Consider the following 22,904-nt stretch of genomic DNA (forward strand, 5'->3'; position numbering starts at 1 on the left):
GACTGCTTTTAAGATTCAAAAACACATAATTATACGGTCAAGCGGTGGATTTCTTCAAAGAAGAACTTGAGGTTCTCGGGATCGACGAATGGAGTGACACCTGCGTTGAGAGACAATTAGTTAAATATATGCAGCCCCAAATTATAAGGTTTCACTAACCATGGCCCAAGTTGCAGATCCATCCCTGCTTGCCCTTCTTGAAACCCTCAACCATCGGCTCAAGAGTGGCAGTAATGGCCGGGGGACCACCGTAGAGCATGCCAGGATCCGCATTGCCCTGGATAGTCACACGGCCGTTGGCAATGCGCATGGCCTCACCGGCATCGTGCAGCCAGTCCAAGCCGACAACATTGTAGCCCGAATCGCAGAGGTCATCCAGAGCGTACCAGGCGCCCTTGGCGAAGACGGTCATCGGGACAGGCTCTAGGCCCATCTCCTGCAGCCGCTTGGGGAGGTTGGCGGATATGTGGCGCAGGTAAGGAAGGGAGAACGACTTGAACGAGACGGGAGACAGCTCGCCGGCCCATGAGTCAAAGACCTGCACTAGCTGCGCTCCGGCAGCGACCTGGAGCGCGAGATATTCCACGCAGATCTCAGCAATCTTCTGCAGCAGAGCCTGTGCCTCGGCAGGGTACTTGTAGACCCATTTCTTGGACTGCACGAAGAGCTTGCTGCCACCGCCTTCGACCATGTAACACAGCAGAGTCCATGGTGCACCACAGAAGCCGATCAGGGGCACTCGGCCCTTCAGCTTGGATCGTGTGAGGGTAATTGCCTTATAGACGTAGTCCAGCTCTGCTTTAACATCCACATCCTTCGCCATCACCTTCTCGTACTGTCCGTCCGTCGGGGAGTCAAGGGGCTCGGGGAAATGAGGCCCCTTCTTATCCACCATCTCCACGACCATGCCCATAGCCTGAGGAATGACTAGGATATCAGAGAAGATAATTGCGGCGTCGATGAGGCCTTCGTAACGCTCAATAGGCTGGAGAGTGAGGGTCGATGCAATTTCGGGGCTGCGGCAGCATTCGAAGAAGTCGCGGCCGCCCTTCGCCTCATGGTATTCGGGGAGGTATCGGCCAGCTATTTAATAAAGAAAAATATGTCAATCAATTGTTCTTGGGGAAATGGTGCACGAACTAATTCCAACTCACCCTGTCGCATGACCCATATCGGAGGACGCTCCACCTTCTCACCTGCGATTGTCAGCTCCGATTAAAACACAAAACACAGAGTAAACATACCCCGTGCAGCCCTCAGCAGCAAATCGTTCTTCAAAGGCTCAAATTGTTCCTGCATTGTGTTGGTGGATTATGCAAGTGGGATGGAGGGGGGAAGTGGGATTATAAGAAGGGTTCTCCGGGTACTGCGGCCCGCGATTATCGGAAAACACTTTGGAGCGGCAACGCATTTCCTAACTCGTTTTCTTTCCGAGGTATCTTTTTATTGATTTTTTTTTGGCGATAGTTAGGTAGTTTCTTCTCTATTGGAATATAGCTAGAATTCGAGTTGTCAAATCGATTAACATGTTTGTGTATTTCGCCATTCGAGGCCACCGGTACATCTTGTCTCCTATTAGACAATTTTTCTAGAGGTTGATATATCCGCCCTTCTATATTTGTTGGGATTTTTTCTAAGGACTCCTACTGTTGGTCAAGAACACTACGTTGGTATGATAGCCCTACCTAGGTATGGTTGCCCCGTAGATCAAACGCCGAGTACCGGCCTCCGAAAGCTTAAAGATGCTCTAGTCTGTCTCTGACCATCGTAAGTCTAACTAGGAACGGTGACTGAGGTTCGATTGGATGGAGCCATTCGCGGGAGATCCCCAGCAGATCTAGGCTACGGCGAGGAATTAATAATGTCTCACGCCCTCGGGGCCATCCTATCAGGGCATATTCTGACTTATTAGTTAATTTGGTGTGGAAACGGTAGATATAACAGCAATTCTATCCATCCTTGCTAGCCAAAACAGTTCTTCCTAAAAGAAGTTCAGACCTCTCACACCATAGAACCTGTCGCGACCACACAGATCCAGTCCCCCTTACTTGGTAATTGCTATTCTTTGTTGCATACCCCAAGAAGAATGTGTTCTAACCAATGTACCGAACCGAAAGGCGATGGTCAACCCCAGCAATCTCCTATATGGCATTCTCGCGTGTGCGCTTGTCAACCCATGTCTTGCTGGAGACAACGCAACAATGGAGATATTTGCAAGCTCGGTTCTTCTGGGATATGACGACGGAGCACTCGACATGGCGGATACCAACAACACTCTCAATCTCGACGACAAATATAATATCACCATTGTCTCCTGCGCCTTGACTTATAGCATGGAGCTAAGTGGAGAAATCTTCAATGGTTACGTGTATGAGGCGAAAGTAACGGGTACAACTTGCGATAGTTCATTGGGGAAGGAAACAGTGCTTGCCGCGGTTGAGAAATGTGCTGACAGGTTGTCCAAAAACGACACTCCTATGGGCTGTTGTCCGTTTACTCATGGTGGGACATGGAATGGACATCTGCGACTGAACGCTGAACCGAGTCTTTATCCTGTACATCAGGTTAATTGTTGAGTTTATTAAGTTTAACAAAAAAGAAATCCACGCAAAAGAGAAAACTGCCGGAAGGAAGGGATCGAGGGAACCAAGCCTCGGGTGACCCCTGAGTTTGGTATCCATTTCAAAGCTTTTCTAAGTGCACTTCTTCTCGTAATTGGTTCGGGGTCTATTTGATATATTTTCTTTCTTCTTAACAGGGACAAGGGAGACGAAGAGGCAGTCAAAACAAAGATGTATGTATGGAAATATAGAGATATATATTTTGATCGGGGTGATGCGAATTTTACAAGCATCTTTTTTTTTTTTTTTTGGACGAACTATAATGAACCTTGGAAAACTGCTGCATTACATATGTATTTGGAACTCTAATTGATCATTTGCTGTACATTCATTAAAAGCATGCTTTTATTCGTCGTAGTCACCTCTCTTCCGCAGGTTGCCCAAATTGTACATCGAATCATTGAGCTCTTTCTGCTGTTTTTGCTCTATCGTCGTAGGGAGACTCGAGGTGCCCTCGGAGTTGATTTTGGTGACCATGGAGTCCTCTACAGGAGCCCACTTTCCAGAACTGAGTTGGAAGGTTTCGAGAGGAGGCTGAGAAGACGACTTCCAAGCACTTATCGAATCAGATTGCCGCAAAGTATCCACGGCAACAAGAATAGAGCCTCTTGAATCAATACCAATCAGCTCAAGAACGTTTCCTGACAGCTCGAGGGTATCTTGGAGAGTTATCGTGTTGTCGCTTTCGAGAGTGTAGTAAAGAAGCTTTGAAGATCTGCTCTTAATGTTAGGAGAATTATATATATCATCGATAGTTATTGGAACGTACCCTTCCAGCGCAACAAAGATAGCCTTCACAGGATCGACATTATCTGCGGTAGGCGCAAGGGAAACATCCCAAATGCCGCGCACCGTAGTCTCTCCTTCTGACCCAGGAAGCTGAACTTTCTGTAAGATCTGGTTCTCGAGCCAGTCCCACACAAGCAGATAGTTGTCGCCACCGCCCGAGACGAGAACCTTGGGTTCGAACGAAGGGACGCAAAGACTGCTGACAAATGAAGTGTGGCCAAAGCAGAACTGTTCAATTACATGGGCCTGGGGAACACCACGAGAGACACGGATGTGCTCATCACGATCCGCAGTCAGGATGTAATTCCGCTTGCCAACGGTGGAGTCCGCAGGCCGGGTAACGGAGATCAACTCCGTCAACAACGAAACGTGACCGATAATGACTTGGTGCTCGAAGTTCAACACAACTCGTTCTGCTTGGTTGGTCTTCGACAGACCCGCCTGTCGCATTTGTTGCTCCAATGATTCAAGGTTGCGTTTCGTGTGCACCGTGAGGTTTGTGGCAGCTGGCTCATATGCTTTCACTGGGGCCTGGACCTTCACGTATTCTCCGCTCGGAATTAGTGGGAAAGTGTACACATCTCCGAATTTGTCACCCGTCAAGATGTTGTTCTCATCGGGAGTCAGAGTAAGTGCAGAGAGCTTCTTGGGCATTGTACTATAAATGATGAGTTTGGCGAGCTTGCATATAGAAAAATTGTCACTCACCGAGCATTCAATTGCTGGAGCTTGCCTTCGTTGTCCAAACTCAGGACTCGAACACATTTGTCCTCGGAGGTCATGATCACTACATATTTGCCGTGGGCAACAGCCAAGAGAGGAATGTTGGTCCAGGAGTTGGAAGCTTCTTTGTTCGAATCCTTAGGCTTTGACTCAGATTTGACATCCTTCGGTTCCTCGGAGGTCGAAGACAGCTTCCTTCGCTTTTCTGGGGGGCCTTGGCTTTCAGATGCGGGAGCGGTGTCAGAGCTTTTATCCTCCGCATTGGCATCTACGGGTTGAGGCCACACATCCAGGCGCTGTCCACTGAATGCATCGTAAGAGTAGAGATTGCGACCAGCTGTGGCAATAAGGATATCCGATTGGCTTGCTGACTGCCTGTTGACATATCGCAGACACTGGAATGGATGTTGAAGACCGGCCATGATGAAGTGCTCTGATCCACAGAATGGGAATAATCAATGAGCTCACAAATGTGCCAATTGTGTACAAATTATAGTCAAGAAGACAACAAATAACAGTAAGAGCTCCCGAGATCCCTCTGATCGAATTCCGGCCATGTCTGTCCATCATGGGCGGGTCTACTTTTTACATCACGTGACCCACTAGCGAGCGCACTACCAAAATTGAATTTCCCGAACTCGGGCAGCTCTTCTTTTCTTCTCTTCCATTAACTACAACAACAACAGACTTTCCCTTAAACAACCTATCTTCACTGAAATCAAGAAGAAATGGGGGGCAAGTCCGCAACCAAGACCGCTTACTTTGAGAAGCTGCGTACTCTGTTAGTTTCCTCTCAATGGCGCCTGGCAATTGACTCGATTCAAAATTTCTAACAATCTTCTGTTACAGTCTCAACAAGTACAGCACCATCTTCATCGTCGGAGTTGACAATGTCAGCTCCCAGCAGATGCACGAGATCCGTATCTCCCTCCGTGGAGAGGCCGTCGTCCTGATGGGTAAGAACACCATGGTTCGTCGTGCCCTTAAGGGTTTCGTCACTGAGAACCCCGAGTGGGAGCGTCTCCTCCCCCACGTCCGTGGCAACGTTGGTTTCATCTTCACCAACGGTGACCTCAAGGCCACCAAGGAGAAGATCCTTGCCAACCGTGTCGCTGCTCCCGCTCGTGCCGGTGCCGTCGCCCCCGATGATGTCTGGATCCCCGGTGGTAACACTGGTATGGAGCCCGGTAAGACCGCCTTCTTCCAGGCTCTCGGTGTCCCCACCAAGATTGCCCGTGGTACCATTGAGATTGTTTCCGACCTCAAGCTCGTTGAGGCTGGCAGCAAGGTCGGTGCCTCCGAGGCTACCCTCCTTAACCTGCTGAACATCTCTCCGTTCACCTACGGTATGGCCATCACCCAGGTCTACGAGAACGGCCAGTGCTTCAGCGCCGACGTTCTTGACATCACCGATGAGCAGCTGTTGGCCGCCTTCTCCCAGGCTATCTCCACCATCACTGCTGTCTCCCTGGCTGCCAACCTCCCCCACCCTTCCCTCCGTTATCCACTCCCTCATCAACGGATACAAGAAGGTTCTCGCTGCTGCCATCAGCACCGACTACAGCTGGGCCGAGATTGATGATCTCAAGGACCGCATCGCTAACCCCGATGCGTACGCCTCTGCTGCCCCTGCTGCCGCTGCCGCCGCCACTTCCGGTGGTGACGCCCCTGCCGCCGCAGCTCCCGCTGAGGACGAGGAGGAGTCCGATGAGGACATGGGCTTCGGTCTCTTCGACTAAGCGCCTCCTCGACGGGATGCGAATGCCATGTATTAGATTTACTTGAACCGGCGCTTGAAATAGCGACCGGGAATGAAACAACATGTCTTGGCAATGGATTTCCCTTGGAAACCTAGGACTCGTATAATGGACGTAGCTACGCCCATTGTTCGTTTCCACAGAATTGGTGAGTTTTCAATTCTTTCCCCCCTTTCTTCCCCCTTGCACACACACCACCTCACATCACCCTGGCGGATGATTATAAATTTTTAACCCCGAGCATTTACGCCCCCCTCCGGGGCGCTCTGAAGATTAAAATAATGCAACAACAACACTCTAATTTTTTGATGACGCCATGCCTTTACCCTCACACATGCTTTTGACTTGACATTTGACTCCTCAATTTGGAAACAATTGCTAACTTGTGACAAGACTACAGATGCTCTTCATACGACCTGCGATAGTAGTGCCATATGTTGTCGCCGTAGACAATTTTGTAGTTGGGAGGCTGTTGGAAATCCTGTTCGCTATCTCTATTTGTGCAGCTGCCGTAATAGATGGTTGCTCAATGAAAAACTCGTTCTCTACAAATTTTTGTTCCTGTTCGTAATGGTCATGTAGAACTGAGTAATTGTGGCAAGCCCACCAACACCTCTGTACCCGATATGGAAACCGCAGGATTAGGTAGCTTTTGTATAGCAACTACATACAAAAGGTACATAGACACAACATAACTAAACCCTTGTTTAGACAAAGCTTCTCCGCACCTACCTACGAAGCCAACTTTCCCTTTGAAGCATTCAATTTCCTATCCGACTCCCCATAATCGACCCTTTCGACCATCTGGATTGAACATTATGGCCACAAAAGGCCCCATACGGCGAATGCCTTCGATACCAGCGTCCCTAGATTTCGTTATCCCAGACTCTTCCTATTTGAGGGAATGGGGTCAGCTTCCTTCTCCGGATGAGGTTGGCGCGAAAGCCAAAGCCCAACACCTTACCGGAGAAACTCTCATTTGCAGTAATATTTTCGGGACTGATCTGGAAGGTCCTCAAAGCAAACCCCCGCCCGCGGAAGCTCAACACCTTACCAGAGATACTCTCAGTTGCAGGAACCATTTCGATATTGATCTGGATGGTCCTCAAGGCAAACCCCCGCCCGCGGTTTTTCGAGATAGAAATCTTCTCGTTAAATGGGGGACAGGGGTGAACATCTCTGAAGCTCATAGTCTTTTTGCTATCGGCCAACTCGATGATATCCCCGTACCGCAGATCTTCGGGTGGTGTGTTGATAGAGGCGAAACTTTCATTTATATGGAATATATTCAGGGACAAACTCTAGAGCAGGCGTGGGATTCTATGGACGAGGATCATCGTATCTCGGTTTGCCATGAGCTCCGGGAGATCGTCGATGCTCTTCGTCAAATAAAGCAGGACCCTTTAGATCCATTTATCGGTAAGTACAATGACTGCAAGACCGGAAATGAATATGTCAAATCTATTGGCATCACACGTTTGGCTGGTAGAATCCTAGTTGTGCATGTCTAAGCGGATCTATAATCGTTGCTTTTCGCCCCTTTATGCTCGATCGTTTCATACCGATTTCTAATATCATCTATAGGCACGATCTCACGGATTTATCCGCTTTACGACAGAGCATTCGATACGAATCACCTATCGGAAGCAGGTCCTTTTGCTTCTGTTCGGGAATTCAATGATTGGTTTACATTTCTCTTTCGGCGGAAAATGCCAGATCCATATTCGGTGCCTATAGAACCATTCCGGTCTGACTTGGCTGATAATAGCGACATTATATTCACCCACGGTGATTTGTATCGTAGCAATATTATGGTAACACCCACTTATCATGTTTGTGGCATCATTGACTGGGAGCAGTCGGGGTGGCTACCTGCATATTGGGAGGCCCGCAAAGCCCAATATACAGCCTGGTGGAGATCAGAATGGTCGCAACGGTATTTGCCGTTGATTATGGACCAGTTCCCTAGTACCGCGGATGCATGGGACTACTATGTGATGTCTCTAGGCCCCTAAGTGGGTAGGTAGTTAGTTATCAATTTTCCTGTCTTCGTTCGTGTATATTTTTTCTGGAAATCAATTATCGCCACGGTTGGATTCATGCATGTTCTCGTCCTCTTATCCTTCGCCGGAGGCATGGGTGTATAAATCCAATCCCCATAGCAAAAAGGATACTGCAATGTCATCGCCTTCACCTTCGAGTTGATGATGATAAATAGCGAATACACGAAAGACCTGACCTCCTTTTTGTTACTTACCCAGGTTTAACTTGGAGACAACCTCGATTAAGAACAAGAGCTGCCTCCCACTGCTAAAGTCCAAGACGAAATGACGGGAGAAGAGTCCGCATAAGCAACCTACGGCAGCCTGAAGAATTACTCAACCAATCTGACCAAGATAGCCTGGAGCGAAGGGCAGAAGAAAGAGACGCCGCTGAAAACGTAGTGCAAAGAGCTCTTCAGTATCTTGAATATGGGGTGGAGGCACAGGCTCTTGCTTCGAACTCTGAGCACGTTCTAGAAGAACCACATACACATGCTTTGACAGACCGGAAAATGATTGAGGATTTAACTTTGGTTAAACAAAGTTTTGCATCCTATAAATTACTTCCGCTCCATCCACTTCCGCAGAACAGCAGCAACCTGCAAACTATTCTTCTCCAAGAACACCATATGTCCATTTCCATGGATACCGATATCCGCCAGCTTGAGATGTTGTGCGGGGACGCCCGCCTGCTGCAGGAACTGGACCGTGCACCAGTCATATGGCGCATGGTAAGACGATTCAGTCGTCACGACCAAGACAGGCACCTTTGCGAGATTGACGAGCTGTCTCGGCACGGGGGAATCGGCCTGGATTACGCAGTCGGAGTACAGCGACGAGTTAGAAGGGATAACGTGTTTCACGAAGTCGATCGGATCGACCACGGCGGGCCAGTAGGTTAGCGGGATATCGGTAAGCCCGTAGGCGCGCGTGGAGGAGTTGCTGAAGACGGCGTCCTGGAAGGGAGGGCCGGTCGGTTCGATCGACACGATGGAGTGGACCAGTTTCGGGCGCACGTCCGCAATCAGCCAGGGCATACCTCCGCCCTGGGAGTGCGAGAGGAGGATGACTGGGGATCCGATGGTGTCGAGCAGGGCGGCGCCGGCGGCCTGCACGGTCGACTGCTGGTAGGTTGCTGAGCTGAGGAACTCGACCGTCGACGAATAGTATTTGTCGAAATTTGGGTCGCCCATCACGCCCGTCCCGTTCCATTGGGTGTGCAGCGACGCCTGCGGCCAGAGATTGTACTGCTTCGGTGCGGTGAAGCGCTGTTGTAACAGCTCCGCACTGTAGGTGCTCAGCGTCCCATTGCCAGGGAACCAGGCACTGCGACCGCGGAAGGTTTGATCGATAATATAGCATGCATATCCTTCAGAGAGAAAATACGAGGCCCAGCCTTCTCCTCCGTCAGGCTTGTTGAGCCAATTCTGCCAATATTACGGTTAACCTCTGGGAAGGGGGAGAAGGGATTCTTCAATGATACACACGGTTCCTGTTTGAGCTTGTCCATGAATGAAGACAATTGGATACGGCTTGGTAACACCCGCGGCCGGAGTCAGTTTTTCAACGTACATCTGATCCGCGAAGAGATGCTGGCCAGCACTATTCAGAATATATTGTCCTCCAACATACATGTACGAACGCTGGGCTGGCACCTCAGCGCACCAGCCTGAAGCCGCAGCAATTGCCCAGATCAATAATAATCCTGTCTTGACATGCATCTTGAGAGGATGAGGGATCAACAAAATGACAAGGTTTTATCAGGGGGTTCAACTTCTGAAGATGCTAATATTATAGTTTGGCCGAATTTCCTCCGTGATTGGCGCGGGAACGGAAGTATAAACGAGAAATGCGCAAGTGGCTCCTAAACTTTGCCCAGTGAACCTTCAAAGGCGCTTGCGCCTCTTAGATTTGATGAACTCTTCGATTTTGAATTTCATTCCATAATGAGATCCATAATTAAATCCATGGATACGAGCAATGGCTGAAACATGATTGGAAAGTCCACATCATCATTTGATATAGTAGTTCGCCCCCCGTCTGTTGTCTATGTGACACTTTTTCTTTCCCTCTTTCTTCCCTTCTTTCTTCTTTGCGACTCTCAGAGAGCTCAAAAGCTATGGAATCCGGGACCCTCATCATTCTTTGGGTGTTTACCTGGGTCGCAATTGGCTTGATTGTCTTTCGGCTGCTGGTGCGGAAGTTGAAAGGATTCCAGTTCGTCCTGGGCGATTATTTCGCAATGGGAGCGATTCTCTGTGCGGTTGTACGCCTCGCCTTGGTCCATGTTATTCTCATCTGGGGAACCAACAATATGTCTTCCACGTTCAGACATACGCACAATTTCACCCCCGAGGAGATCCGTCGCAGAGAGATCGCGAGCAAATTTGTGCTCACTAATCGAGTGTTCTATAATTCCTAGTACGTCATGAGTTAAATTGAATTCAGGGTCCGGCTGTGTTTTTTTCTTTTCTCATAATTCTTTTAGTCTCTGGTTGCAAAAGTTGGTTCTGCTTGATACCTATCGCAGACTGCTCACGCACCTTCGCTGGGAGAAGGTCACAATGATCTCGTATTTTGGTATATTTGCAGTGACGTATATAATCGTACAGACTGTGACTTTTACGGAGTGCGATCCGTTCAATCATTACTGGATTGTATTGCCCGATCCAGGTATTACATTCCCTCTATTTTTCGTGTTGGACCTTCTAACCAATGCAGGCCTATGCTGTCAGGCACAGCTCCAATTGATCGTCCTCGGTAAGCCTTCTAGAAGATCGTTTCAATGCAACACCTCTAACACTCTAATTTCCCCAGGTGTCCTCAATGTCATCACCGATCTTATGCTCATCGCCTTACCGATTCCAATCCTTATTATGGTTAAACGATCCGCCCTCGAGTAAGCTTGACTCGACCCATACCTAAGTATTACCATATGCATCTCGTTGACGCATTCTCTCCAGAAAAATCCAGCTAGCAATCCTCTTCGCCGTCGGCTTCTTCATCGTCGCAATCACCATCGCCAGACTACCCCAAAACGCCAAAAATTCCACTGTACAAGTGAACAGAACGACTTGGGCGTCCGTTGAGTTACTCGCTGCCGCTATCGTAGCCAACGCTCCCGTCCTATACGGACTGCTGAAGGGACAGAGGCAAAGGTCCAAGAACGCCGCATCAGGAGGTGGATCGACTGGGCCGTCGTGGCAGGGACTTCAAAAGAGATCAGAAAATGAGCCCGAATTCGAACTGCAAGGGACCCGTCACAGTAAGAGAGGGTCTGTTCTCGGTTCAAAGATATCATCACCCAGGAATTATTTGGAGATCGAGGGCGAGAGTAGTCAGTCGTTGACTCGAAGCCTGGACAAGTAGGGGGAAAAGGACTCCAAGTATAAAGCATAATAGACAGGGCTCCGAGCAAGATAAATGTGTGGCCACCCCAGTCCTAAGTATATAATATAATTTAAATAGAATTGATCCAACCAAAACGCTAATTAATTAATACGGCAGTCAAGAGGGACAAGATGCACATGTGTGTATAGTTTGGCCGTAACGGGTCGTCACTGCAGTCCTATACGTAAACGCATTAGACAGTATCGGATAGGGTCCAAATGACCCGAGCCAAACTAGGATGGTGGAGGGGAGACAGAGGTGGAAACACTAGAGCAGTGTAGCACTCAATTCTCAATGTTGCCTGTAGGTGAGAATCGCCTGTAATCTCATGCTGATCCCGCTTTTGGCCTTATCCCAAAGGGATACCAACTAAACTAAGATTCGTCGGTCTCCTCTCCCTGGGCAGGGGGATGGACAAAGATCAGGCCCACCAGACACAACAAGAACGACCCTGCCAAACCATAATACGGCAGCCCAAGCGACATGCCTCCCAGTTTTATTCCCGTCTCAAACAACCACGCGAGTGCCGGCCCAGCAAACAGCAACCCTGTTGTTTCAACAATACCGATGACCGTATTCAATTTGGACGTGTCCTGTGGTGCCACATAGCTGGTTGCTAGCGAGCGACACAGCGGGGCCAGACCAGACCCCAGGCTATGAACCGCTAGTCCTGCAACCGCCCATCCTATCTGTGACGCAGCCATGAAGAGTGCTCCGACGGCGGCAATTGCAACCGAGGCACGGGCGAGCGTCAAGTACTTGACTGGTGGACGCTGGTATCGCAAGAGTACCTTAGAAAGTAAAGGAAATGTAAAAAGTAGGACTCCCATGTGGATGATCCCGCGGAGGGTCAAAAGATAGCCCGTTTTGGACAAAGGCCAGTTGAAGCGCTTGCTAATGTACTGTGCGAAGAATTGGGAAGTACCTAGGACCTCGGGTGCGGCTGGCAGAAAGGTGGCTAAGACAAGAATTAGGGAAGCAGATTTCAGCGATGAGATGGAAGACCCAAATTGAAGGGACTGATTGATATAGGCGCAATCGGAAGCTATGAGGCCCTTCTTCTGACTCGGCTAGATCTTCCTCGGAGCTCGAGTCGCGCTTTGATAGTCACAACGTCTCAGGTACAAAGAAGAGCGGGATTAGAGCAACCAGGTTGGCGAAGAAGGCGATGAAGGCTGAAACCCAAGGTGAAAATGCTTCCATAAAGATGGAGGAAATAGCTGGCCCAACAGAGGCACCGACTAGACTGGCGAATGCCATGAGGAAGAATGTGGATGCTCTTTTTATATGTATTAGATATCACGATTCATCGAGATGGGTGTCTATCAGAGCATACCGGTCTGATTGAACCACCAAATCCGATGCGATCGAGTACAGATTAGCGAGGAGGACGGTATTTCCACCGCCGACGACAGCAAACAATGGACCAGCCAGGAACTTGCCACTACTCTAAAGGAATTGGGACGCATGGAGACCTGCCACTGAATGTTCATGGAGAAGTCGTAGACTTCACGCAGAAATCCTAACACTTTTTTTCCATTACATTGGAGACAACAAACTACGGCAGATCATTTCGACCTACCAAAACTTACGTCAATTTCCAGTTCATAGCCCTTTGGCGTCTCCTCCATAACGTGGTTATTCAAGTCATTGAGGTCCATCTCTTGGAGCCAACCGGTCTTGTTTTCTGTTTTAGTGTGCATTGGGTTCGACATCTATCAGAGAAAAAAATGGATGATATCGCTGCGGAGGATATGGAACAAAAACAGAAATGAGCCACATTGTAAACACAAATACGGGAGCTAGAGGAAATATTGACGGACCTGAAGATGTTGCAGTCCAAATAAATGTGTTTATGGTTCTTGCATTCCATGCTTTTGTCGTTTAAAAAAACATTCGGTTAGTTCCACCTCTCGGTAAGCGCGCCAGGAGCAATAACGTCCAAAGAAAGGCTTGGTGGGTTTGGTCGCCCCTCAAAATAAATACAAAGGCCTATTTTCCAATCCCGAGATGATGCGATGGATCTCAATATAGCAAGTCTGAATTTCACAAGTTATTTGAAATGGGCATTTGCAAACATTGAAGCGACAGGGCCAATATTGGAGGTCGAGTGGGTTTTAGTTCCTATGTAGGTACCCACCCGATCAGCGTCAACTTATCCTGGAATTACCACAATTTAGCACGTTTCCGATGGCAAAAGTACGATTTATTTTAGTCTCACTTCTTCATTGGCTATTCAAAGTACACGCGTGACATCGCGCCCATTTTGCAACAGGGATTGAAATGCACGCACACACGCTAACTGATGGACCGGTGGGGGCCAAACGGAACTCCAAACTCGCAATAGATTTAACGCTCCCCAAACCAGTCAAGATAACACATGCTATGCACAAACTGTAGGCTCGGCAGTACAGATCTTGCGAACTAAAACAATAATCAGCTCGCCAGCCGAGGAAACAGTTCAGCACAACGAGCAGTTCAGCACGACGAGTGTGGAGTTGAAATGCTGCCCTGCAATGCGGCGCAGCAACTTGCAGCAAAAAGGGCCATGGCCCCTCGCACCAGTGTTCCAAGACAAGGATGGATATTCCGCAATGGACGGTCTTCATTGCTTTATATTCTGTTTTACGCGCTCTTCTTTGTAAACCGTGGGACCCAAAACTTATGCTTCGACACCTCCCACAAGTAACATGCCATAATGAGCCTGCCATCTTCTGAATTCACCTTCTCAGCAAGCCCACTGCCTGCGGTGGTCTTCACTCCTCCATTGTTATCCCGAGAGAGCAGTAACGAAGGAAGTTTTGCGTCAACCTCACAATCCCCGAGACCGACGCTTCTGCTCTTTCAGGATTTGAGCCTCAACGATTCTGCAGGCTCGATGACTACCCCTCGAGCTAGGTCGCCAACTGCATGGCTGAGCCCAGGTAGCTCACCTTCTACATATGCACAGCAGCATAATGCTACTCCGCGTCCTAGGCGGAAACTCGTGCCCTACCCCCGTGGCAGCCGAAACTCCGGGAGAAGCCAGTCAATATTCTCCAGCACAACCCAAGCCACTTCATATGTTGACGCCAGGGAGGAGAGAACCGAGTCCATATTTTCAGATAATGATACGGATAGAGTACAGGTCCCTGGGGCCTTTCCCGCCCAAAGTGGCCGTGGCGAAAGTCACGCCTCAGGCGACGCCACAGAGAGTGAGGATGGATCAGAAAGTGATCAAGATAGCGACATTGCGGAGGTTACTGAGAACATACCCAGTGATATTCGTGAAGAGCCGCTCCCTGCCGCGCCAGTCTATAACCATCGGCTTCAGACTGGTCTGAAAGAAGTTAAAGGTGAACTGTCTAGTCTCGCCGACATGATGGCACTCTCGGAGCTAAAACAAGATCAATCTACCGATTTGCATTCTTTATTTGAGCGGACCAAAAGAATGAGCGTGTTTGAGTATCCAGAAACTCGGACTGTGGGGTTCATCGGAGACTCCGGGGTTGGTATGGTTTTCCACTAGTCTTGAATCTGTGATTTCGGTTCCTAACTTTCAGGCAGGCAAAAGCTCTTTGATAAACTCTTTACTTGACCAGAAGAGCCTGTCACGTTCAGTACGTCTCCCCGCTCATTCCTTTGGTAATGCATGCCTATTGACCTTCAACTGCAGAGTAGCGAGGGTGCGGCTTGCACCTGCGTTGTGACTGAATTCCGACATGTTGATAGCAATCATACCGGGCCTTTCACTATTGAAGCGCAGTTCATGACCGCACAAGAAATGAAAGAGCTTCTGGAGGAGCTCCTCTCGAGCTTCCGTCAATTCCATGTCACTTCTTTCTTTCAGGAGCTGAAATCGCAGGATGAACAGCAGAAGTGTCGCGATGCCGCTGATAGAGCCTGGGAAACGTTTAAATCTTTGTTCAGCAACCAACCAAGATTGACGATGGAGTTTCTTTCTGCTGACTCTGATGGGGCTCACTCGGACCTTCTTGAGCAGTTAGAGCGATGGGCATATGCTGGTTTAACACTGCGACCCGGTGGACCCGATGCGCATGAGTACTCTGTGATTGCTGGTGATCTTACGGAATGCAAAGCGTCCCTCGACCTGCTGACTGCCAATAATATGGGTGATGGTAAACCTGCACTGTGGCCATTTATCAAATTGATCAGGTTTGTGGAACTTTTCTTCAAAGAAGGGCTCCTCTCTAATGCTTTTGCAGGGTATATCTCAGTTCACCCATTTTGAAAACCGGGTTAATATTGGCTGATCTACCTGGTATGCTCTAAGGATTCCATTCCAACCCTGGCGTCAAACTTGAACTCACCAACGTTAGGCCTCAGAGATCTTAACTTTGCGAGGGTTCGAGCCACCGAACGGTACCTTGTTCATAGCTGTGACGAGGTCTTTGTCGTGGCAGACATTGGTCGCGCTTGTACAAATCCGTCCATACAAGATGTCATGCGAAGATGTAGAGATGACCAGCCGCGACAAGTGATTTTATCAAAGTCGGAGGTATTAGAAATAACCTTCAAGCGGGAAGGCGCTTACTGACCTGTCTTCTTAGGTTATATCGCCCGAAGAGTCTGGTCGTGAAAATACTCCAGATGCTCTTCAAATAAGGCGAATGAATAAAGAGATCCAGGCTATCCGGAAACAAATTGAATTGACCGAGATTCGTTTACGAAAAGTGCGCGGGGCAAAACAAGCAGAACTTGCGGTCAAAGGGTATGAACTACGGTAGGTTTTTGATTTCAAAGTGCAATGATCCCATTCGCTGAATATATGGCAGCGACAAGGAGAACGAGTTGACTTTCCAGTGAGTAACGGGCGCGTGAGATTACGGTATATGTTTTGTATATTAATTCATCAACCAGGATAAAAAGGTTTCTCATCAATCGGAGAAACTCCCTGGTAGCACAAGAACTTACCAGAAGGCACGCAGACACCAGGGTCTTCTGCATCAGCAATACTCTCTACTCCGAGTACCGCTGTAGTGGGAACAGCCAGGCAGAGGCATACGTTGATCTTTCGGGAATTCGCGAACTGCGCCGCCACTGCCAATTGGTCCCCGCAGAGGGTCAAATGCGTTCGACATCCGCATTCCTGGAAAACCAAGTGCCAGCTTTGTTGGGATCTATACGTCAGTGGGCATTATCTGGAACAGATTCGGTTACGGCCGAAAAATCTGCTATCCTCCGACGGGTTTTGGAAAATGCAAGAGAGGCTCTTCACCGGGTATGTCTGACCCAGGAGGGTACCTCAGGTCCCTAACCAATCTTCTCAAAGATCAAAAATTTCCTGATAGTTCAATAGGAATTTATTTCTTCTCGATCGTATATTCATCTTACGCGTCAGAGCTTGGATGATCTATTCACTGAACGCATTACCGAGGTTATTCGTGAGTACTTTGTTCAATGATTTTGGTCTTGGCTCTAACGAACTCCCCTAGGGAATTCTCGAGCTAGCTTGACGGCTCAGAGTATTGAAATCAGCCTGGGATGGGCAGGAGTGAGTTTCCCTAAAAAAGAGCCCCTAGTCACACAATATAATTCTGATTATATTCATAGTGGGCGCATCCCACGTATTCTGCATTTTGTCGCAAATTCGGAGACCACGAGACCGGAAATCAGCCTTATCGCTGCTGGAATAATGAGTTAGTCCAACCAGCACGTGAAGAGCTAGATATTAAATGGGAGGATATACTGGATTGGTTGCAAGCCCAAACGGGGAGATTGGTGGGAGAAACCCGCACTACTTTCGAAAAATTGCGAGAAGAGATTGAGGGTAAGTCGTCCTTGGGTCAGACAAACACTCGTTTGTTGCATGCCTTCCTGCAGAAGAATGACCTTCTGACTGCTTTCTGTAGCGAATATTGAACTTGCACCCCACGCCCTCGAAAACCTCCAACAAAGCATGAAATCCAGGCAAGCATGCATTGAGGATCATATACGGGACTCTATCCAGAAGATGATTCGAAGCTTTGAGTATGATGTGCGGAAGATGGACAATCTCAAACTCGATTCTAACTGGCTCGCTAGACTCGCAAAAAGAGACATGCTTTACGGCCATGCCAGCTCGTTTATATCAGGCCTGATGCAGCCCGCCTATGCTGCCATCAACCGAGAGAGGGGTTTGTTAAACAATCCTAATAAAATTGCCTTTGTGCCTCATTATATTAACCATATCATCTAGGAAGTGGAAGTGACCGCCGCCGGAAAGAAATCATGAACGACCATCTGACGCATTCGAGGCTGTTTGCCGAATTGTCTAACCTGGCCCGCAGCGAATACACAAATGTTGTAACTGACTGTTTCAATGCTCTGCAGGAAAAAGTAAGCGAGCAGATAGAGAGTATGGTGAGAGACTTCCATGCGGTTGTTACAGTCGAAGGTCAAGTCCCGGAGGCGGAACAGGTTCCCGCATTGGCGGATGCTCTTAGAGCCCGATTTGGCAGGACAGAGGAGATCCTTGAGAGTACCAGGGTTGTTGTACGAGAGCTCAATCAGAGGAGATGAGAATGTAATATCGAAATCGATTTGTTTTTGTTGATCAATAAATGACTAAGTAGACGGCATTTCAACCGTGATAAAAGCAACGAGATCATAAATCCCCAGGCAAATAACAGCAAGTAGATCATCGCTTGAAGCGAGGAAGTTTAGGGGTACGCAGGGTGAAATTTGGCAAATAGCCGGCCTAAAACGGCCTCACTTGCAGCATTTCTGGGAGCCCGCTTGCCGTCTGCTACATTTTAATCTATTATAATAAATCGGCTATTTTATCTATGCAATGCTATCGCCTTCTTCTTCGAGTTGATCATAGCAAGTACTACGAGCTTGCAGACACGTTGCGTATCAAATTATCTTTCAGTTTCAAGACCGTAGATTGTTTGACCCCCTAACCGAGACAATCTTGTCATTTGCGGTTTAGAACTTTAGAACACCTATATCAATCGTGCTAAACCCCCGCTAAGCTAGGAATACTTTCCCCTTTGCCCTCTGCTTTCCCTTATCTCGAAGCCTAGCACCGTAGGTCCATATGAGAAAAGGCGCTGGCACACCGAAGCCAATCATAATGAACGCCAAAGTGCTATTTCCCCATCCGTATCCAAGACGATCGTACAGCGCCGGCGCGAATATAGGGAAGCAAAATCCGAAGATACTTCGTAGAAATTGACTGGAGGCATTCGCCGACGCCACGTATTCACTGTAGGACTCCATGACATACTGTTGCATAGCCTGAGTACTAAGGATCACTCCACAACCAAACACCGCTGTTCCAATGTCGACCACGATCCACGGGGCCATTGCTTCCGCTGACCAGCCATACCAGAACAAACCGGCTAGCAGGAAAATCATTCCTGGGATCGTTAGGGGGATTCGATATTCAGGTGCAGTCTGTCCTCGCTTGCGTGTCAGATATTTCCAGAGCCAGTCGGTGATGCGAGCGCCACCTTGAGCGGCGACGGTATAGCCGATCACGAGAGCGACATAATGAACGCCACTGATTAACACCGATTGATGATATCTCTCTGTCCAGAGGGAGGCAAAGCTGGTAAGGACAAAGAAGAGAACGCCATAGTTGTAGGCGAGAAATACAGCCATGATTTGGATAGTCGGCTGAGTCGCCAGCATCCAACACGGGCGCGCGAGACTATAGCAGAGCTTCCTTGCCAGTAGTTGACTATGAGCATCAGTCTTGGTATGGAAAGGCCTGCCTGTCTCCTTTTGTAATTTGACGGCCTTTCGATGAAGCAACAAACGGTGATAAGTTTCCGGAAAGAAGAATAATGCATAGATAACCAAAGCAGCATCGAAGATAGAAATAACCCAGAAAAGCCACCTCCATCCGATTTTTGTCGTGATGATACCGCCGAGGATAGGCCCAATCGCAGGCCCTAACAAGGGCACGAAAGTTGCGATCGCAAAGGAATGGCCGCGCTGCTCCGCACGCCAACAATCTGCCAGGACCGGGGTTGTGATCGCAAACTCTGCACTAGCTCCCAGGCCACTCAGAATTCGTCCAGCGAGTAAAAGACCCCTGGTGTGAGCGAAGCCGCAGACCGTGTTCCACAGAATATACCAGCTCGAAGATAGGATCCATACCCATCGACGACCGAACAGTTCAGCTAGGGGAGCCAGAGCCATCGGTCCAAAGGCAAATGCAAGTACGAAAATGGAGACCACCATGTTGGCTTCGCTCTCACTGATGTTGAGGTCGTCACCAATTTTGCCCAGGGCCGGTGCCAGCATGGATGCACTCATCAGGGTCACCATGCCTCCCATAGAACACAGTAAAGTGATGGCCCATCGCTTGGACAGGGACCAGTTGAATGGACAGGTGTGATCATCTGGTCCGTTCCAATTAACCTGTAATTCGTCGCTTGCAGGATCGGGATCGGTGTGTATCGGTGCTTCGCTCAGCTCAGGGGTACCTGGCTTTTCCATTTCATTCGAATTATCAGTGGAAGAATATACAGGAAGGTTAAAACGGGGAGAGCAAGGATTGATACTAATTTATACTACCTGGTCGGACTTTGTCACTACAACGGACTTAGCTATTTAGAATAGTCTTCCAAAAGTGCAGGGGTTAGCAGTCATTCCCGTCCCTTCCGGATCATCTGTTGTCCAAAATGGGAGAGATGCCTGGTCAAAACCATCTAATCTGATTTGGCCCCCTGATTTGGCCCCCAAGGTAACCGTTTAGGTGGGTGACTGCCTGATGAATCACCGCTAGATAGATCCCTGTCATCTATCGAATATCTTTCTCCCACTACCTTCACCGTTACCATAACTGCGGTCTTAGTTGAGCTAGTGGGCCAAAAGAAATTCTGAGAGATTTACTTCGATAACCTTTACTACGAGGTATAGACTAACTCTACCGCAGATGATGCTTGAGAATTAGAAGTATAAAAGCAAGCAATTCATAAGTTGATTAGGAGAGATGGGGTATTTATAGGGATTTAATCAAATCTATAATCCCCGTGGCAGACTCGCAATATCGAAATACCATTTCACGCGACACTCCGCAAGATATGGAAGAAATCAGAGACGAAAGGACCACCTTCCTCTAAAAGGGTTTCGAAACATTCGTTCCTACCAATTTGTCCAAGAACAGAAACAACGTAACTTGTTGCTAAATTCCTTAGGGCGTCAACCTTACCGTAATTTGGTGGTGTGTTCAAGTAGACGAATCGAACAAACTCAATAATAGCACTCACTCCCGTGTCATATAGTTTGAATGTTCTCAGCGTTTGATACAGCTTGAAAATGACCAGCTGACACAACCGCTCAATGCCATATTTGTCAGCCAGCACATAGAGTCGAGCTTGTTCGAGAAACATAGGGGTGAAGTCTTCCCAGGTCCCGGTATTCTGAGGTGGTGTGAAAGTAGGGTTCAAGTCATCACTTTGCGGGCTCGGGATGACGAGGCTCTCTGTAAATGTATTGTGAAATTGTCTAGTCAAGATGGTTCCTGCCTTGGATGGGTTTTCAGAATCATTGTAGAGGGCATTCTTGGGTAGGCGAATTTTGTTATGGTAAAATTCAGGCATGGACGCGAATAAATCAGGCTCAGTCCACCGTACCTCAGGCCACAGTAGAGGATTGTCCAAGCTCATATTCGAGTGAAATGAAGGGGGCGTGTAGTAAGCCGGCTCAGGCCCCAGTATAGGATTGTACAAGTTCATATTCGAGCGAGGAGACTTGTCATCGATCAGGCGAAATGAAGGGGGCGTGTAGTTTTGGAAATAGGCAAATTCACACAACCGAGCGAATGTGTCTACATCGACATCTGACCAGTCAACGTGCCTTGTTCTTGCCTCGATCATTTCACCGTTTATAAGAGCATTCAGAGTTTGAGAAAGCCCCGCAAAAGCAGAAGAATGCACGGTTATTTCCTTCTTATCGGCACCAACTGTGAAGGTGAATAAGGGCGAAGAAATACACCTATCTATGAGTGTTAGACTCAGACATGACATGACAAGATTGCCATGAACCACCCACCTCCCAAAGTCGCTCGCCATTTTGAAATGATGATCATCCAGAGAAGCGAAACTGAGAACGCTTTTTCGTGTAAGAGCAGTAATAAATATCACGAGCAGTTCCAAGGTTGCAAGAGAGTATTTGCAATCACGGTGGATTAACCATGTGTCCTGAATTTATTAACTAGACTGCCGATTTCATCACCTGGGCACGCATAGACAATACGACACAATGACCGCAATACTTTCCACCACCCGATTACTATCTGGGAAATACCTCAACTTTATACAAATACTATACCACGTGACCCAGGACCCACATCCACGGATAGAGTTGACCCTGACACAACCTTATCTCAGAGACACCCTCAAAGGGCTTGATGTGGACATCTCTTGCATATTGTACCTACATCTTCCAGGTTTATTTAGTCTATTTCTATAAATTCTGATCCCAATATAACATTTAAATATAGAGAAGAAAAAGAGAAGGTACTCAGACAATACCACGTGACATATTTCCTTTTTCGGAAGCATGTCCTACCTAGGTAGGCTACACTTCCGTAATTGTAGATCGGTATCTAATAACGGAGCAAATAAACCTACAGTTCTATTTGGTGCACGCTCGGATTCCCTCTGACAACAAATGCAATATGTGAACTACATTGCAGAGAGAGATATGGGAGATTACGTACAACCACTCCCTCACAAAACCAACTCCCAACACTCCCCAAAATGCCCTTCCCCAAAAACCCCATAATCCTCAGAACTAACAAGCCGATACCCCTCCTTCGTATACAACCTCCTTGCCGAAACAAGAACATTCTGCGTCCAAAGCCGAATCCGGGCATACCCCGTCTCGCGCGCAAACCGCGTACACTGCTCGATCAAAGCACGGCCAAGCCCAAGGCCCCGCGCGCCGGGCTCAACAAGTAGGAGACGCAGTTTGGCCGTGTTGACGGCGTCTCTGTCTCGAACAAGAACTATACAGCCAAGGAACTCGTCGTTGCGCTCGGCGATCCAGCACCGGTCTGTGGATGCGTCGTAGTTGTCGAGGAATTCTGAACCCACTTTGCATACTAGTGCTTCCATTTTTGTGCCCCAGCCTTGTTCTTTTTCGTATAGTGTTGCGTGTCGGTGGATTATCCAGCCTATATCCCCTGGTCTGTGCGTGCGGAGGGTGTATCCTGGGTACTGGGGTCCTGAGGGGGTTTGGGGATTCATTGTGGATGTTTTGATGGGTAGGGGTTGTCTTGGAATAGGGAAAGGAAGGGAATTGTGGGTGATTGAAAAAAGTTCGATATACCAAGTAGGCATTTTATTGTGTAGAGCCCTTCCTTATCGGGACATGTCATTGGAAGGGCGTGGAGTAAAAGAGAGGATTTTCGAGGAAAATCGACCCACCAGACGATAAAGTTAGATTTTGGTATGTGCAATAGAAAAACATAGACGATTAGATCCAAGATAACACGGATGTCGCATTCAATGCATTCAATCCAAGTGGTATACAACTGCAAAACATGAGGTCAGGACAGGGTGCCCTAAGGATACATAAACTAAACCTTCGGGCATGCAACGACCCGAACAAATCAGCCGAATCGGCAAAGAACATCTCTACAA

The 22,904-nt window shown here is 48.2% G+C and overlaps 12 protein-coding genes across 12 annotated transcripts; 5 read left to right on the forward strand and 7 right to left on the reverse strand.

Annotated features, from left to right (window-relative positions):
* Positions 1 to 29: 29 nt before the first annotated feature.
* Positions 30 to 1,313, reverse strand: N7471_012763 (uroporphyrinogen decarboxylase HEM12; the record flags this gene model as incomplete). The annotated part of the gene is made up of 4 exons (XM_057285482.1): positions 1,245 to 1,313; positions 1,155 to 1,196; positions 160 to 1,083; positions 30 to 100 (listed from the first exon to the last, which is right to left on the reverse strand). Exons 1-4 carry the CDS (start codon positions 1,297 to 1,299, stop codon positions 30 to 32), a joined length of 1,092 nt encoding a protein of 363 aa, XP_057131748.1. The 5' UTR covers positions 1,300 to 1,313.
* An 888-nt stretch (positions 1,314 to 2,201) lies between these two features.
* On the forward strand, positions 2,202 to 2,576 carry N7471_012764 (uncharacterized protein; the record flags this gene model as incomplete). Its single annotated transcript, XM_057285483.1, has 1 exon — positions 2,202 to 2,576. The coding sequence occupies one exon, from the start codon at positions 2,202 to 2,204 to the stop codon at positions 2,574 to 2,576; it is 375 nt and encodes a 124-aa protein (XP_057131749.1).
* A 390-nt stretch (positions 2,577 to 2,966) lies between these two features.
* Positions 2,967 to 4,555, reverse strand: trm82 (putative tRNA methyltransferase; the record flags this gene model as incomplete). Its single annotated transcript, XM_057285484.1, has 3 exons — positions 2,967 to 3,336; positions 3,391 to 4,068; positions 4,119 to 4,555. 3 exons carry the CDS (start codon positions 4,553 to 4,555, stop codon positions 2,967 to 2,969), a joined length of 1,485 nt encoding a protein of 494 aa, XP_057131750.1.
* A 239-nt stretch (positions 4,556 to 4,794) lies between these two features.
* On the forward strand, positions 4,795 to 5,872 carry N7471_012766 (60S ribosomal protein uL10; the record flags this gene model as incomplete). The annotated part of the gene is given in 3 exon segments (XM_057285485.1): positions 4,795 to 4,914; positions 4,983 to 5,555; positions 5,575 to 5,872. 3 exon segments carry the CDS (start codon positions 4,862 to 4,864, stop codon positions 5,870 to 5,872), a joined length of 924 nt encoding a protein of 307 aa, XP_057131751.1. The 5' UTR covers positions 4,795 to 4,861.
* An 836-nt stretch (positions 5,873 to 6,708) lies between these two features.
* On the forward strand, positions 6,709 to 7,905 carry N7471_012767 (aminoglycoside phosphotransferase family protein; the record flags this gene model as incomplete). Its single annotated transcript, XM_057285486.1, has 2 exons — positions 6,709 to 7,309; positions 7,475 to 7,905. The coding sequence occupies 2 exons, from the start codon at positions 6,709 to 6,711 to the stop codon at positions 7,903 to 7,905; spliced, it is 1,032 nt and encodes a 343-aa protein (XP_057131752.1).
* A 587-nt stretch (positions 7,906 to 8,492) lies between these two features.
* On the reverse strand, positions 8,493 to 9,653 carry N7471_012768 (alpha/beta hydrolase; the record flags this gene model as incomplete). Its single annotated transcript, XM_057285487.1, has 2 exons — positions 8,493 to 9,359; positions 9,420 to 9,653. 2 exons carry the CDS (start codon positions 9,651 to 9,653, stop codon positions 8,493 to 8,495), a joined length of 1,101 nt encoding a protein of 366 aa, XP_057131753.1.
* Positions 9,654 to 10,051: 398 nt separating this feature from the next.
* N7471_012769 (uncharacterized protein) lies at positions 10,052 to 11,301 on the forward strand (the record flags this gene model as incomplete). The annotated part of the gene is made up of 5 exons (XM_057285488.1): positions 10,052 to 10,353; positions 10,421 to 10,605; positions 10,654 to 10,692; positions 10,750 to 10,831; positions 10,896 to 11,301. The coding sequence occupies 5 exons, from the start codon at positions 10,052 to 10,054 to the stop codon at positions 11,299 to 11,301; spliced, it is 1,014 nt and encodes a 337-aa protein (XP_057131754.1).
* A 395-nt stretch (positions 11,302 to 11,696) lies between these two features.
* Positions 11,697 to 13,025, reverse strand: N7471_012770 (uncharacterized protein; the record flags this gene model as incomplete). Its single annotated transcript, XM_057285489.1, has 4 exons — positions 11,697 to 12,392; positions 12,448 to 12,601; positions 12,659 to 12,771; positions 12,915 to 13,025. The coding sequence occupies 4 exons, from the start codon at positions 13,023 to 13,025 to the stop codon at positions 11,697 to 11,699; spliced, it is 1,074 nt and encodes a 357-aa protein (XP_057131755.1).
* Positions 13,026 to 14,020: 995 nt separating this feature from the next.
* Positions 14,021 to 17,823, forward strand: N7471_012771 (uncharacterized protein; the record flags this gene model as incomplete). The annotated part of the gene is made up of 14 exons (XM_057285490.1): positions 14,021 to 14,813; positions 14,869 to 14,921; positions 14,978 to 15,477; positions 15,528 to 15,583; positions 15,642 to 15,820; positions 15,873 to 16,045; positions 16,098 to 16,124; positions 16,183 to 16,543; positions 16,622 to 16,706; positions 16,758 to 16,816; positions 16,876 to 17,092; positions 17,175 to 17,292; positions 17,347 to 17,438; positions 17,501 to 17,823. The coding sequence occupies 14 exons, from the start codon at positions 14,021 to 14,023 to the stop codon at positions 17,821 to 17,823; spliced, it is 3,036 nt and encodes a 1,011-aa protein (XP_057131756.1).
* A 450-nt stretch (positions 17,824 to 18,273) lies between these two features.
* Positions 18,274 to 19,752, reverse strand: N7471_012772 (MFS transporter; the record flags this gene model as incomplete). The annotated part of the gene is made up of 1 exon (XM_057285491.1): positions 18,274 to 19,752. One exon carries the CDS (start codon positions 19,750 to 19,752, stop codon positions 18,274 to 18,276), a length of 1,479 nt encoding a protein of 492 aa, XP_057131757.1.
* A 566-nt stretch (positions 19,753 to 20,318) lies between these two features.
* On the reverse strand, positions 20,319 to 20,924 carry N7471_012773 (uncharacterized protein; the record flags this gene model as incomplete). The annotated part of the gene is made up of 1 exon (XM_057285492.1): positions 20,319 to 20,924. One exon carries the CDS (start codon positions 20,922 to 20,924, stop codon positions 20,319 to 20,321), a length of 606 nt encoding a protein of 201 aa, XP_057131758.1.
* Positions 20,925 to 21,989: 1,065 nt separating this feature from the next.
* Positions 21,990 to 22,508, reverse strand: N7471_012774 (GNAT family N-acetyltransferase; the record flags this gene model as incomplete). The annotated part of the gene is made up of 1 exon (XM_057285493.1): positions 21,990 to 22,508. One exon carries the CDS (start codon positions 22,506 to 22,508, stop codon positions 21,990 to 21,992), a length of 519 nt encoding a protein of 172 aa, XP_057131759.1.
* Positions 22,509 to 22,904: the final 396 nt, after the last annotated feature.

Source organism: Penicillium samsonianum (genome assembly GCF_028829775.1).
Source record: "Penicillium samsonianum strain IBT 33392 chromosome Unknown utg000007l_segment0_segment0, whole genome shotgun sequence".
Lineage (NCBI taxonomy): Eukaryota > Fungi > Ascomycota > Eurotiomycetes > Eurotiales > Aspergillaceae > Penicillium > Penicillium samsonianum.